Source organism: Lepisosteus oculatus, chromosome 15 (genome assembly GCF_040954835.1).
Source record: "Lepisosteus oculatus isolate fLepOcu1 chromosome 15, fLepOcu1.hap2, whole genome shotgun sequence".
NCBI classification, from domain to species: Eukaryota; Metazoa; Chordata; class Actinopteri; order Semionotiformes; family Lepisosteidae; genus Lepisosteus; species Lepisosteus oculatus.
In genome coordinates this window covers 33,844,675-33,861,456 of record NC_090710.1, presented here as the reverse complement: position 1 = coordinate 33,861,456, position 16,782 = coordinate 33,844,675, and the positions used below count along the sequence as shown (strand labels likewise).

At 39.3% G+C, this 16,782-nt stretch overlaps 1 protein-coding gene across 5 annotated transcripts in view; it reads left to right on the top strand.

The window, feature by feature from the left end:
- The window catches only part of tbc1d4 (TBC1 domain family, member 4), a 63,729-nt gene extending 47,803 nt beyond the window's left edge, over positions 1–15,926 (top strand). For all 5 annotated transcript variants that reach the window (XM_069179284.1, XM_069179283.1, XM_015364540.2 and 2 more), the window contains 8 exons: positions 240–449; positions 2,356–2,517; positions 3,162–3,320; positions 4,767–5,011; positions 9,455–9,614; positions 11,114–11,283; positions 12,189–12,365; positions 13,350–15,926. In XM_069179284.1, coding sequence (XP_069035385.1) covers positions 240–449; positions 2,356–2,517; positions 3,162–3,320; positions 4,767–5,011; positions 9,455–9,614; positions 11,114–11,283; positions 12,189–12,365; positions 13,350–13,580 — 1,514 coding nt within the window. In that variant the 3' untranslated portion in view covers positions 13,581–15,926. The remainder of the gene's footprint in view (positions 1–239; positions 450–2,355; positions 2,518–3,161; positions 3,321–4,766; positions 5,012–9,454; positions 9,615–11,113; positions 11,284–12,188; positions 12,366–13,349) is intronic.
- Positions 15,927–16,782: the final 856 nt, after the last annotated feature.

Here is a 16,782-nt window from a genome sequence, read left to right as displayed (position 1 = left end):
TGGTCAGGATCCCGGACTTGTAACTGCATGGTTGTTGTTTTGAAGCAGTTGTGAGATACTGCTATTGTACCTTTGAGCATTTACTTAACTTGTCCCAGCTATGTAAATGGGTGCAAATATAAATTGCTTTCAATAAAAGTGTCAGCCAAATTTAATGAGTAATATTTCCATTGAGAGTTCTGTCAGAAAGGCCTGCCGATAAGGTGCATCCTTACAGGCGTCTTTTTGTTGGGTTGTAGACCGACTGGATGGGACGGAGCTTCTGCCTTTGTCCCCGCTGGCGCCCGCTCTGGAGAAGGACCCCCTGGCCGCTCTGCTCCAGCCTGAGGAGGCCTTCGTGGAGAAGAGGCCCAGGCACACAGCAGAGGATCTGAGGGCCCTGTGGAAGAAGGCCATCCACCAGCAGATCCTGCTGCTGCGCATGGAGAAGGAGAACCAGCGGCTGGAAGGTCAGTCACTCGCTCATTCCCAGTGGGAATACCCGTGGATAGAGACACTTCCTCGGATCATGGATGCTTTAGCAACAAAACCGAACTTATGAATGAGAGATCCAAAACGCTACAGCTCTGTTGTGTTGATATTTTCCCTTTTTGTTAGGAAATATTATTAGATTTGTTTAGTACAATAGGTATTTATAGTGGATTAAACACCGTATATTGACAGGTTTGTCTGGGAGTACTCTGTAATGTGTTGTTGTCAGAAAGCAAAAGCCATATTGGTCTTACGAACTGAAGGGAGGCTCAGTGGTCAAGTGGCTTTTAATGGCGAGAGCATCCTCTTGTGGAAATAATTACAATTGCAGAGATGCCCTTATACATGTATTTACTAAGTCAAGAAAGCTTTGATGAAGTTTGATGTTCACTTTTCTGTCAGTTTATTTGTTTCCTGTTCCTTTTTCTTTTGAGATGAATTAACAGTGAATATTCAATTTAAGTAGAAGGTAAGAAAAAACCTTCAGGTTTTGGCACTAATCAATACGATGGCATGCTTCGGTATTATTATGGGATAACAGAGGAAACTTTCTTCTGGCATGAGGTTCACTTCACTTTTCCATTTTTTTGTCCTTCAGAAATGAACAATTTTAATTAAACCTAAATCTTATTAACATTAATTAAAGGAAATTATTTTGTCCTCTGTCCTTTTCATGCATTTAAATAAGCTGAAACATTTTAGAAATCCAACCCTATATTTAAAGTAAGATTACAGAACTAATTTAGGTTTTCTGTGGGTTTGGGGGTGTTTCTCCATTTCATCAAAATGAAAATTATTGATAAGAAAAATTCAACAAACACACATAATACATATTAATAGGACAAGCAGCTGTCAGAGCAGCAATGTTATTGTGGGTGGTGAACTTATACATCTACCCAACTTTTTACACTGAGGTACTTGTCTTGCCTATGGTGTTGGAGTACCAACAGGCCAAGCACAGGTCACAGACTGCTGTCAGCATAGCGCTATACAGTGAGATTACCATTATCTGCAACCAGCAAAATATTAGCCTGTCATTAATGACCATCCACCACTAAAACATTGTTTTTCCCATATACAAATCACTGCTTTGACCTTGTACCAGGACTTCTTAAATAGCCTTTCCGATGCTGCCAGTCTGCCCCAGGACATTGAGTCATAATGTTACCATCCTGTGGGTACCTATATGACAGACTGTGGCAACACTTAAGCAGGTTGATAACTTAAGTTGGATTTGTGGGTCAATCCACAATACTGAGTTCTGTTAGCAGCCATAGTCGTCACTTGGCAGAAGTGGTCCCTCAGGTGGAGTATTCTGGGTTGTTATATGCAGTGCATTGGATTTAGGCAATTACAACTGCTTCCTGTCAGATGGTAGCACTGCTGTAGTCTAGTGATGGTAGATAAATGGATCCAGAATGTCCTGGTATTTCGCTTCTCATAGGTTATCTTTCTCACTGAGGACTGGCATTCTTGCTGTGTGAGTAAAGTGATGAGTGTGTGCTTTTATGCATGTGCGATGAATGCTCAGACTCACAAATATACATTTCTGACAACACTGTTCTCACATATATCTGGCTCTAAGGTTTTTACTGGAATATCAAAGCTGTTTTTCAAAAGATTTCTGAAGCTGGTTAATCATTTAGTATTTAGAACTGCGAATTACGGGTTGAAATATGTGTTGTGTTTCTAAACTGTTTCGGTATGTTTATATACCTGGGTGATTTAGGATTACATGATGACAATGGGTTTTTGCCTGTATATGTTTCTTTCCTTTGTTTTGGTTGGTGCTGATAAGGTCTTGTTTTGTTCATCTTTTTATAAGACATTTAACTGCAATATCCTTAGATGGCAGTAAGAACTGATTTTACTCTTGTGTTGCAGCCAGCAGAGATGAACTCCATACCCGAAAGATAAAGCTTGATTATCAGGAAGTGGGCCAGTGTCCAAAGGATGTTTCAGCAGCATGGGACAAGAGACTGAGTGTTCCTGGTCGGGCGAAGGCGCGGTGTGATATGGAGGAGATCCACAGTGCGTTGAGTCAAGGTGAGCTCTGGATTCTGGATTCCAGTGTAAGTTATGTAGCAGTCACAGCACTATTGTGTGTGGGTACTAAGCAGTGTTAATTCACAGACAGTGTCTATTTACATCAACAAATAGTTTTATGCAAAGGAACAAGTAATAGGTTTATTCCATGCTGAAAAAAAGACAAAAGAAAACACAACGTTTCGGCTGTGGAGCCTTCTTCAGGTGTGAGAAAGACAAGGCAGAAAGAAAAAGTAGGGTGATTCATCAACTGCAGTTGTTAAATTTGATATGCTCTCCGACTAGAAGTTGTCGAGTCCTGTACTGTGACAAAGGCTTTAGGTGAAGCAGACGCACACACCAGCCAAAGAAAAGAAAAGGTGCTATTTTATTTACTGTATGCGGTGTAATTATTTCCAAAACACAAACCAGACATGCTCCAAACTCTTCTTTGAAGACTCTCTTATCAGTATCTGGGTAACTAAGCTGCTTTTCAGCTCCAAAACAAAGCCTCTGTCTTCAAAACGTTAAACACCATCTGCTTCTACATACTGGTTTTTAAATTTTATCGAGGATACAGCGTTCTGGTGAATGTAGTTCTGACAAGAGTCTCCATCTTGTCTGTACCCACCGCCCTCTCACACTTGTCTTGTTTTTGTATGTAGGTGTACCAAAGAATCGACGTGGGGAGATCTGGCAGTTTCTGGCTCACCAGTATCGCCTGCGACACCGGCTTCCCTGTAAACAGCAACCTCCAGACACTTCTTATAAAGAGCTCCTGAAGCAGCTCACTGCACAGCAGCATGCCATCCTTGTAGATCTTGGTAAGCTCTGCTTCCCATCTCTTCTTCTCAATGGTTTAGCCACTGATCACTAGTAACCAGCACCTTCCTGAGGGGCGTAAATCTGAAACCAGCACATTGGCTGTCCCAAAACATCAAACGCATAAAGCACATGCAGCCATGTAATGTAGTAGATTTCTGGCGGACAGTTTGTATATAACTTCACTGAGAAATGCAATTGCCTACAAACATACGAGTCTACTGACAGACTCTTTGAGGAAAAATAGTTTCCATTAATCTCTGTGTAAATCAGTGATGACCAATGAACCGTAAAAGGAAATACAGGTTCTCCAGTCTGCATTATTGTCATTAGGAGATGCTTAGTATGTCCACATTTTGCTAGACTAATACAGGTATGGGTGTATTTGCAAGGTTCAGCACATATGAACTTTGTTTTTGAACTTCGAAGAGCAGTGCAGGGTTCTAATCTCTGTTTTAACTTTGTGGAACCCTTACATTACAGAACGTTATGGTGCTATACAGTATGTGTTACAAATAGAAACTTCTACAAAACAGTTGGTAATTACTACATAACATCTACTTTCAAATGAAAGTAGTTTCCTCATCTGGCTGCTTGTCTCTGGATAATTGAGAGTTGCACAGGTTGGCATACAGAAAACTCTTCAAGGTCTGAATAAATAAAAGTTTTGTGAAAGTGAAGACACACATAAGAGGAAATGTGTGGACCTAAGCAGAGGCGTGTTTTGGGACTTGTAATATAGAGACCAATGGTGGCTCAGAGGCTATTGTAGAGCAGGAGGTGAAGCTTAATTTCACAACAAGTAAAGTGCCAAGGTGCCGGTAAAATACATACACTTTCTCTAGCCGTGTAGTCATGTTCCCTACTGACCACTAATAAACAAGTACTGTAGATACATAAAAGTGTTAGGATAATCTATTAGTGCAAACATATCAATGAGGGATTTTTAAGAAACTAAGGAGGTCTGCATAATCCTGTGGCTCACCATGACAGACCAAAAACCACTGCTTGAGACTAATATAAATATTTTTTGATCTGTCTATGCTTCCTTTGTACTAGTAACACAACGGAGAGGAGCAACAGAAAGAATGTGCTGAAATCATTTTAATGCATTCTCTTGTTGCTGTACAGTGCCACCTTGTGTCAGCGTGATGCCATAAAACCTCAACCTTGAAAGGTTGAGATTTCCAAACTTTTTGACACAACACCCCCTTTTCAGTTTTCACAAGACCCTCATGATCCCAGCACTTTTTAATTAAAAATATATTTCACTCTTGGCTTGTATTTTTACACTGTAGTGGTGTCAGTTTTTGTGTACTGATCTGCTGGTATTTGCTTGAACAAATGTTGCAGTGCCTTCCTAAAGACTTGCACTTTCAAACATTAGTTTTGGTGATTTTCCCATTTAATTAATTAATAATCAACTGCTTCTCTGTTGTGTCCTTCAGGACGGACATTTCCCACTCACCAGTACTTCTCCACGCAGCTGGGTGCCGGCCAGCTGTCACTCTTCAATCTTCTGAAGGCTTACTCTTTGCTGGACGTGGAGGTTGGCTACTGCCAGGGAATCAGCTTTTTGGCTGGGGTGCTGCTGTTACACATGAGTGAGGAGCAGGCTTTTGAGATGCTCAAGTTCATAATGTACGATTTGAGCTTCCGCAAGCAGTACAAGCCTGACATGGTCTCCCTGCAGGTGAGGAAACTTTACATGTCATTTAAAATAGAGATTAAAAGCAGTTGTAGCTTTACAGAGGCTCTGGGCATAAATTGTCCTTGCTGTATAAGACTAACAGGCAATGACTAAAAAAAATCATAGCCTACTTTGCGATTTGGAAAAACTCAGATTTTTGTTAGCTCTTCTTCATGCTTAAGCCAAGTGCAAATGTCATTTGTTGTAGTCCTGCATATAAATTAGAAACAGCCAATCCCAGCCATGTCACTTAGCTTGAAGGATAGATGAAAAAATATCTCTTTTCTTTTCTCGTTCTGCACAAAAAAACAAAATTATCCAAGAGAGGATTCTTAACTAGCAGTAAAAATAGGTAAAACTAAGAAGATTGTCCTTAAAAGTAGAGTATAGGGTTTTCTAATGAGCAGGTACCTGATACATACATTAGTATATAATCGGGTGTTTGTGATCCTAGTTATATATACATGTTATTGTTCATGATCCTAGTTATATATAGTTATATATTTGTTATTGTTCCAGAAAACAATAACAAATTGCAAAGATAATTCAAACGATAACAATGAGATCTCTAAAGATAAGTATGTGGAACATTCAGGGTCTGGGCTCGTCAGCATTTGGGCTGAAGAGCACTGATCCTGAATTTATCAAGGATGTAAAGGAGACAGACATCATGATCCTACAGGAGACATGGTGTCGGGGAGACTTGGCTACCCACTGTCCCCCAGGCTACAAGGAGATCATGGTGCCCTCTGTCAAAAAACCCCAAATCACCCGGGGCAGAGACTCTGGGAGGATCATTGTGTGGTACAGAGCGGAGCTCAGTCACTCCATACACTTAGTAAAGAAAGAAGAGTTACGAGTTTGGCTTAAAATCAAAAGAAATACCATCTGTACAGAAAACGAGGTTTTCCTGTGTGCTGTCTACATCCCGCCCTCAGAATCCCCCTACTACAGTGAGGGAATTCTCCCCAGTCTCCACACGGAGATCGGTCACTTCCAGGGCCAGGGAAACGTGCTGCTCTGTGGTGACCTCAACGCACGAACAGGCACACTGGCAGACTTCACTAGCACACAGGGAAATACTCACATATTCGGACAATCCCCTCTGTACCACACACCGGTCACCTCACACAGGTGCAGCCATGACACCACGGTCAACAGCACGGGGCGCGAGCTGCTGCAGCTCTGTCAAGGGCTGGGCCTGTACATCGTCAACGGCAGGACTAGAGGGGACTCTCTAGGCAGGTTCACCTACAGCTCAGCTCTGGGCAGCAGTGTGGTGGACTACGCCATCACCGACCTGGACCCCTCCTGTATCAGTGCCTTCACTGTCAGGCCACAAACTCCCCTCTCCGACCACAGCCAGATCACACTCTACATGAAGAGAACACACCAGCACAGAGACACACTGACACAGCCCAGCCAGCTGTATGACCTCAACCAGGCATACAGATGGGACACAGACAGCCTAGACAGATACCAAACTGCACTGGGCCATGACGAAATTCAGACACTGATGGACACATTCCTAAACACTCCGTATCAAACCAACAAATTAGGCATAAACTTGGCCACACAAAAACTAAATCACCTATTCCACAAACTAGCATCAAAATCTAAGCTAAAAACAACTACATCAAAAAACTACCAAAAAACAAAAGCAAAAGAAAAGTGGTTTGATACGGAGTGCAAAAACATCAGAAATGCACTACGAAAAGTCTCAAATGAAAAACACAGACAACCACACAACACAGATCTGCGACTCAGGTACTGTGACATGGTAAAACTTTACAAACACACGCTGAAAAAGAAAAGAAACACATACATAGACAAACAACTTGCAGAAATTGAGGAGTCACTAAATCAGAACTGTTTCTGGGAGAAGTGGAACAACTTAAACAAATCAAAACCAGAAGAATTGGCCATCCAAAATGGAACAATCTGGCAAACATACTTTGAAAATCTCTATGAAAAGCTCCCAAATACAAATCAATCAGACCAAAACACCATTTATGAAAAACTGAAAATTTTGGAATTGGCTATCAAAGACAACCAAAACCCCTTAGACTCCCCAATCACTGAGCAGGAGCTACTGGACAAACTCCAGGCCCTCAGACCACGCAAAGCCTGTGGCCATGATGGTGTCATAAATGAGATGCTGAGACACAGCAGCCCAAAGTTGCAACAAGCCCTGCTCAAACTCCTCAATCTCATCATGACAGCTGGATGTTTCCCCGAGGCCTGGAACCAAGGACTGATCACGCCCATCTATAAGAGTGGAGATAAACTCGATCCCAACAACTACCGGGGCATCTGTGTGAACAGTAACCTGGGGAAGGTATTCTGCAGTATCCTGAACACACGAATACTGGCCTTCCTTACCGAACACAATGTCCTGAGTAAAAGTCAGATTGGCTTCTTGCCAGATCACCGCACATCTGATCACATTTACACCCTACACACACTGATAGACAAACACGTCCACCAAAAACACAAAGGAAAAATTTTTGCCTGCTTTGTCGATTTCAAAAAAGCATTTGACTCGATTTGGCATGAGAGATTGTTTTATAAACTACTCCAAAGTGGCATAGGGGGCAAAGTGTACGACATAATTAAATCAATGTATTCAGAGAGCAAATGTGCAGTGAAAATTGGAAACAAAAGGACTAAATTCTTCACCCAAGGCCGCGGGGTGAGACAGGGCTGCAGCCTGAGCCCAACACTGTTCAATATCTATATCAATGAATTAGCAGGAATGTTGGAGCAGTCTGCAGCTCCTGGTCTTACACTACACGACACAGAAATCAAGTTCCTGCTCTACGCAGATGACCTGGTCCTGCTGTCGCCCACAGAACAGGGGCTGCAGCAGAACCTGGCACTGCTGGAGCAGTACTGTCAGACCTGGGCACTGACAGTCAATCTGGACAAGACCAGAGTTATGGTTTTCCAGAAGAAAGCCAGACCTCAGGGAAACAGGTACAAATTCACACTGAACAACAACACATTGGAGCACACATCCAGCTACACATATCTCGGTCTCACCATCAGCTCTTCCGGGAGTTTTGACCTGGCAGTGAAGGCACTGAGGGAGAAGGCACTCAGGGCTTTCTACGCAATAAGAAGGAGGCTCTTCAACATCAACCCACCAACAAGAATCTGGCTCCAAATATTTGAAAGTGTAATCCAACCCATTGCCCTATACGGCAGTGAAGTGTGGGGTCCCCTCACAGACCAGGATTACACCCCATGGGACAAACACCCCACAGAAACTCTGCACATGGAGATCTGTAGAATCATACTCCATGTGCAGAGAAAAACTCCTAACAACGGGTGCAGGGCCGAATTAGGCCAGTACCCACTATTGATAAACATACAGAAAAGAATATTAAAGTATTGGCTACACCTAAAAAACAGTGACCAAAATTCCTACCACCACAAAGCCCTGCTGAGCCAAGAGCTGAGCCCAAAACAGAGCCCCCTGAGCCAGCTGGTCCTAAAGCTCACCGACCTGAGCCACACCGATACTAACCAGCCTCAGGACAGCACTGCTAGAGCACCACAACCCAGACTCAACCACATCACAGCACAGATCAAACAGCAATATCTCACACACTGGGACACACACAAACAAACACAACATAAACTGGGATGCTACAGAACCTTAAACAGACAATACACACTAGCTGAATATTTGACCAAAATAAAAAATAACAAACAGAAACAGACCCTGACGAAGTACAGGCTCAGTGACCACAACCTGGCCATAGAAACTGGGCGACACAGGCAGACCTGGCTGCCCAGAGAGGACAGGCTGTGCTCCCACTGCCAGCGGGGAGAAATAGAGACAGAGGTGCACTTCCTACTGCACTGTGACAGATACTCTGGGATTAGAGAAACATTCTTCCCGAAATTCAGAAATCTAATCCCAGAGTTCCCACACCTGCCAAAACCACAACAGGTCCCAATCCTACTGGGAGAGGGAGGAGGGAACTCAGTTGATCTGGCAGCCCAGTATGTGATCTCCTGTCACAGCCTGAGGAACAGTGAGTCCGTCTCCCAATAATGCTCCAGCCGCCTACAGTATATGTCGATATTATATAATATGTCTTTGTTGTAAATGTCTGTAACATGTCTGTAGATTTTATTTTACTTCTATTTTTTGTTTTGTTCTATGTTAATTTTATTATTTTTATTTGCTTTGGCAACACTGATTGTACCTATCGGTCATGCTAATAAAGCACCTTGAATTGAATTATACACATTCTTTTTCCCTAACGTTCTGTGAATGTTAACGTACCTGTGTCAGTTAGAAGTTAATCTATCACCAGGTATTGTAATATTTAACTACTTCCACTGTGCATTTATCTGCTTTTGTTTTGAACAAAGTTCACAGCAGATCTTTTTGTTTTTGTCCATTGTACTTTGCGAATGAATTTGGCTTCCTAGATCCAGATGTACCAGCTTTCCCGACTGCTCCATGACTACCACAGGGATCTGTACGATCACCTAGAAGAGAATGAGATCAGCCCAAGCCTTTATGCTGCTCCCTGGTTTCTCACTCTCTTTGCTTCTCAGTTTCCTCTGGGCTTTGTGGCCAGCATTTATGGTAAGTACCATGGGTGGATTGTTACTGATTTGGTTACTACTTTTCATATGGTGTCTGTCTTTTGATTTAAAAGCCACTTCCTTTTACAGTTGTTTTTTTAACTCCAATTGCTTTCCTTGTGAGGATAGTGTGGAATGAATCTTTTTTGTGTAATACAGCAGTGTGTTACTGAGTGTTCTGATCACTGTGGCTTGATTTAGTTTTAGATGTCTTACCAGTTATTATTTAATTGGTGTACAGAGTAGATAATCTTTTATTTACTTGTAGCTTACTGTGGTTGGCTGAGTCTAAGCATTTCTGGCCAGTAGTGCACAAAATGTACAAAGAAGAAATTGAAAAGTTTTATACTAAGTGATTGACTCAGTTAAAGTTAAACAATTAAAACCATCATATTTACAGAAATTGTATATACAGAAATGTTTTTCCACAAGATGGAAATGATGTCTTTCACTGTATCTGATTATTGATCAGATTGTAGAGCTTTGTTACTATTTATAGACTAAAATATACCGAGTAGGTATATGAATACTGTGGAATTAACAAATCTTAAAACACTTATTGAACATATTGTCTGGCAAAAATTAAATGCCTACACAAGTTATGATTTAAGACTTCTTAAGAGCATAGTAGCAGTGGAAAATGTAGCAGAACTGTGTTTAAAGATTAACTGTTAATTTGGTAAGTAATACAGCATTATATTACAAAGTGTTAAAAATGCTGTTATGCAAATAAAAAAATAGTGTTTAACTGTTGCACTGCATTAGTTTTGTTGAATGGTTTTGTGGTTATAATATGAAGGCAAGCATTCAAGTGTAATTAAACAAGTTTCATTGTTGTGGTTTTAAGGCACAGAAAACTGAGAGCCCTTACTGAGAGTATAAATACACCTATAGGGGAAGGAGGTTCTCACTCAGAGAAGTTCTCTGTGGTTATACACACTGTACGGAAAGACTCTTTCTCCTAGTGACAGTTGTGACTGTTTCTGCAATATCTTTTAAAGCACCTTTTCCTTTTGTTATTTGAATGAGTATTTAGAACATGTTGTCTGAAAATAATTGTGCAGTCCTTCCTTCAGAAGATCTGAGGCTTCAGTGTAAAACTTTAGTTGCATTTTGATGAGGAGTTCATAATGCACACCTTTGTAAGACATGCTAAAAGCATTCCAATGATAAATCAGAATATTTTGTAGGATTCAAGTAATCTCTTTAGTGATTATTTTGGAAAGAAACATGAGAAGAAACAGGAATTGCTGGGTCTGAAACCAGCAATCCAGCCATATACAGGTATACAGAGGAGCGAGATATCATTCTCCAGGTCTACGGTGCAAATACAGACAAAGACACTGACAAGAGAATGCTATAGACTATAAACAATGCTATCCTGAATTAATAATAATGGCTGTTGTTTTAATTGATAATTGCTAATTGTAATTTTAATCAATTGTAATTATTGAGCTATTTCCATTCCTCAGTACTAAATTTTGCTCCTTTTTGTTGCAGATCTAATATTTCTTCAGGGGACCGAAGTGATATTTAAAGTGGCTCTGTATTTGCTGAGTAGCCATGAATCGCGTATTATGGAATGTGACAGCTTTGAGACCATTGTGGACTTTCTGAAGAGTACCATCCCAAATCTGACCTTAGCTCAGATGGAAAAGACAATCTCCCAGGTGTGAAACAAAAATGTTTTATATTATTTTTGTAAATAGTGAAGTAAATACCATTTTACTAAAAATAATTTATTTTGAGAAAAATGTATGCATATATAGGTAAATTAAATGTGAACTGTGCTACTTTTGCATAGCAATCCTAATATTACTGTTAAAATTTCATTATAATTATGTTATTTTTAAACTATTAAAATAGCAATACCAGTACTTGTACTTTAAAGTGGCAGGAAATTGCATTCATTATAGTCATGTCTCAGTTTGGAAAACAGGGTATTTTTATTCTTTACAATAACCAAAAGTAATGTGCATCACAGAGAGACATCTAAAATAGCCCTGTAGATGTTCATCCTGCTTTATCATTGTTTATTTAATTTACAATAATAGGATTAATTCTGACCATGTGTATATGTTCACCGTTACAGACTGTATAGTATTAGATAGATCACTGAAGCATAATTAACATCTGAAAAGGGTTTGAAAGTGAGGCACCAGTAAGCTGCTGTAAGGTTTAAAGCCCAGAGGAGTGAAGAAGTCACAAAAATAATTAATTGAATTTATGTAGAGCTTTTTATCCCAAAGGATCACAGACCACTTTATATACAGGAATGGATCCACTTCGGTCAGCTTGGTGATGCACAGCAGCCAACAGTCCCACTATACATCATAGGCAGAGAGATGTGAAAAACTGCTTCAACGATTGCTTAGCTGCAGCTTCTTTCTATGAGTGTCCTAAAAGCTTAAAGTACAAAATGCAAAATATTACCAGGTATATATTTGAGTGAGGCCAGAGCAAAGGTAAAATCCAGAGAAACATGTGCAAGCCGATGTAACTATGAAAAACCAAGCTAAGTGCTCCTCTAATGAAACTACTGTGATTAAGCCTTATCATTGTTGTCTGGCTGCAGGTGTTAGAGATGGACATTTCCAAGCAGCTCCACGCATATGAGGTCGAATATCATGTGCTACAGGATGAAATGCTGGAAGCATCTTCACCTACTGAAGATGGGGACAGATTGGAGAAATTAGAGAAGGCCAACAGTCAGCTCAAGAAGCAGAACATGGACCTGCTTGAAAAACTACAGGTGAGGTCCTTCTTGGCCAACAATAATCCTCTCTCACTTTAGACCCCTTCTTCCCTTCTTAAAGATGAAGTGAGCAGACATGTCAGAATCTAGTGCTATGTTAGACATTTAAGAAGGTGTTTCAGAAATGTCCAATTTCCAGGACTGGTAAAAAGGTATTTTGGCCTAAAAAGCCTGGACTTTAACACTCTGTACTCTGTTCAGTTTCTCAGCATGAAGGCATTAATTAAATGTGGCTAATATAAAAGACCAAAATAAGAGTGTTTTTAAAATCAAAACTCACAGACCTGAAGAATTTTGTAAAATGGCAAATGAACATAAAGTTTACCTGTTCTCATTTTGTAACAAAGTACAGTGCAAGCATTATAAGAAAGTGATCGAATACCTGAAACCTATTTTCAGCTTTATATACTGATTGGTCACTGGACATTGCAAAAAGATGGGATTCTGTTTAGCAATTGAACTCTCTTCCAGCAGATGGCGCTTTTAGACAGTTATAAATGTAAGACTAAGAAAAGGAAAATAGCAAGGGTATCATACAAAGGAATCCAAAGACACACTTCATTATCATTCAGATACTTATTTCGTATTCCATTTCTCATAGTTGTATTTTTTAATGCACTGAATTAATCAGAATAGTGTTAATTCAGAAATATTTTTTTAATTCTAGATTTGAAAACACATAACTATCAGTTCTGGGCCTTTGCACAGTACATCCTTCAAAGTAGCATATTACTTTCTTCATAGTTTTTACAATCTGTTTGAATCCTTTGGCAATGACATTAATAAGCTGATTGAACAGACAACACTGTTATGTGGAATGGAACTTGTGAAGATCCTGTCAAAGTCCTCCTGATCCACAGTATTTGACAAGAAATGTATAAGTGTGTGGTTATCTTATCCTTAATGTGAGTTGTGCAGATATAGGTTTTTAGATGAAGATCTTGTGTATCATAAGACAGAAGGATTTTTTTTGTACTGCAGGCTGCCCGTCTTAAAATACAGAGCCTGGAACTTACCATGGAAAACTTTCTAACTCGGGAGAGTAAAATGAAGCACTTGATTCGTTCACTGGAGCAGGAGAAGGCAGCCTACCAAAAGACTATAGAGCGCATGCGGAGCAGCCTGCCACAAGACATGCTGTCTGATGTCGAACTGACAGAGATTAAGTGTGGCTCAAATAGCAAAGCAAAACCAGGAAACAAAAAGCCATGATGCTGAAATATGGTAAGGTGTCATGCAGTATGTTATTCCCTTTTGGATGAATATAACATATAAATAAGGGAAAAAAAGCCTTGCCTACAGAGACTTTAAAAGCTTTGGCCTATGACATTTTGAAAGCAAAGTGTTTTGAGCCAGTTAAAGCTTGCAGGCCTTTGTAATATCAGTGTAGAAATACAGAGCTTCACCTGGGTGTCCATTACTGTATCATACAAATAATCCTTGAATGTCAAGCAAATAAGAGCTTTTTCTTAATGAAACAGTGTAATGGTAAGTGTAATTAATATTTCGACATGAGAAAACCTTTTGTTTTTTCATGGAAAAAATCACTGTGTTGAAATATGGGGTTTAAGTACCTTACAATAATATAATTCAAAGTGAATTGCAATGTTTTGAAATTAAATTTTGCTTTTCATGTACAACCTTATTCCATATACTCTATTTTGGGACACACAAAAGACAATGTTGTATGTATTGAAAATACTTGAAAAATGTTGAATGTATTTCCCTTCCAAAGAACAGCATGTATGAAATCTGTTTTGTGCAAAAAGAATATATGTGTGGAATCAAATAAACCTGCCATAAGGCTTTGCTCTTAACACTGAATATTAAAAGCTGTACAGCCTTCCATCACAACATAGAATTTGGAACATAGGATAGCTACTTCTGTAGCGCTGTGTGATACCAAAAACATTGCTGGCTTCTTACAAGAAAAGCTAAACCCAAAGTTCAGTCAGAATTCAAAACTGTAGTCACGACAGTCATTGGCTTCCTGTGTTGCAGACTTTGGTGTTAGACAGAGGTAATTAACAGCTGCAGTCTAGTGATTCCTTTGCCAGTTCTCATCATGACACTTATACTGTAAGTTTAATGCAAACTTTGCTGGTGTGATCACAGATTGCATGCTATGCAGTTACACAACTGATGCTAGTAGATAGTGTCCGGAAAAAAGTAAAAAGTAAAAAGTGCTTTACAGTCAGATTTTATGGACATTGTATCTATAATTTTTCATGATTTAATTTCTTTTGTAAGTGTAGGTGTTCTAAGCTTCTTTAAGAAAGACACACTAGACAAATTCTGTCCCCCAAGGCTGTTACTGCTTTTTGATTTTTATTGTTAGTTTGCTCATTCTGTGATAGGGATGTCGCCTTTTTTTTCATTTCGGTATTGTCTAACCTGAGAAAGTCAGATCACACTTCGGTGTGGGAAACCATGAGCAGCATTGCAGCTGTTCACAAACCTAAACAGTGAGGTTAGAATATTACTCAAAGCGGAAAGTTCTGTGCCCCTGTGAAGCATTTTTTTGGTCTGCTTTTGCTCTGTTTTTAATCTTCATGATGTGTTGGTTCTTTTTCATAACCTTTGCAAGAAATTGTTTTGATCCTTTCTTAAACACACGCTAAACTCATCAGGTTCTAGTCAGGCTCAGGTCATCCACCAGGAAGATGAGACACTGCAGTCCACAGTTGTTACAGATGAAAAGTAAGAGGTTTTGTACTTGCTTATACCTGTAGTAGGTAATGAACCAGAAATGTGATGTTTATCAATATTTGTAAATATTGTCCAGATAATTGACAAATATTATTTAGAAACTGCAGCTTCTTTTTCAGATTTACTGGATTCTGAAATGGTTGGGAATTTACTGGTGTTTGCCTGGTCTAAGATATTATCTATATCTAGAAACCACCAAAATTAGAACTAATTAATGATTGGCCATTTTAAATCTATAGAGAGAGAGTTATCTTTTCCAAGTCACATTTTATTTTTGTGAACTAACTAGGACTTAAAGAGATGTTTATTATTTTGTCTGTGAGGATTGTTTTCTGTAACTTCATACAAAATCTTAGATGCTGCAAGATATTTTGTGAACTCCTCAGAAAAACACCTCCAAACCATTTCAGTTTGTTTGCAGATACAGACTATCTTCTATTGTTTTGTTTTCTTTATGTTTGGTTAGTTGAGCATTTTTCTGACAAAGTGCCAAAACTAGCATTGCTTTCCTCAACCATTATTTTTAATGAAACTTCAAGAAGTTATTAATGATCACTATGCAATGTAGTCCTTGAAAATTAAGAACGTGAATATAGAAAAGGGTAAAGGGTAAACTGATGTATTGGTATACTTAAGTGTTTGAGAAAAAATGTTGCTGCCCATCCTCTGTCATTTCCTATTCTATGTAGCACATGATGCAGCTTTCACTGTAGAAGACTGTCTGCTGTATAGTATTTGTCTGGTGCAGGATTTTATGATGTTGGGGTTACCAGGAATCATTTGGCAATGAAATAGCCATTGTAAATTACATTGTTACAAAACACCAATAAAACAGAATGAAAAATACAATTAATTTTTGTATCTTGTTATGTCTGAGAATTTTGGTTTCATTACAAAATGAAGTAATTGGTGGAACTGCATGTGGAACATGACTTAGTTTTTGGTTGGTGAAAGACGATAGTCTTTTAAGAACACCGGCCAGTCTAACTCCATGGATTAGAGGTATGGGCAAACTCAGGGTAGCTGAAAAATAATTGATTTTATTTAGTTTAGAATGAAGAGCATTATGGGTCAATCAATTTAAGGTACTGAAGAAATGGAACGTGAAGATCAATTCAAAACACATACTTTAAATTTTTAACATGAAAGTTAAACACAACATAGTTTCCGTAACCTGTTCAAAGTTGTTATGGGCTTGTATAGCATGGCTGCCAATTCATTGTTATGGAGTATGATTTAGTGAGATCTTTGTAGAAAATAGTTAACACAATTATAGAATTAATAAGGTTCTAGGTACCAAACAAAAGGTCCATCTCTCATGTATTACACCTCTTCATCCTCTTTCATGGTTTTTCCATCCATGGTTTCTCATGCTTGAAGTATGTGGTTGCGCCTGGCCTGAGAGGCATCTCCAGGGCTCAATTCAAAATTCACTTGCATGGATTTTCCCCATTGTCGACCATTGCATCTCTCCTGTTTCATCACACCAACCAGGGGGGTACTGCACTCAGTAACTAAAGGTACATGCTTTGTGTTCGTTTTTATAGTATAAAACCTGTGTGATACTGGATTTGTTTTCTCTTACCCACTGTTGCCCTTGGGCATATTTATGTTGATCTATCTATTAGGTACTGTATACACTATACACTTTTTCCATTATTGATGACAGATCAGGACTGTATTCTGTAATTTCCCACACGGGATT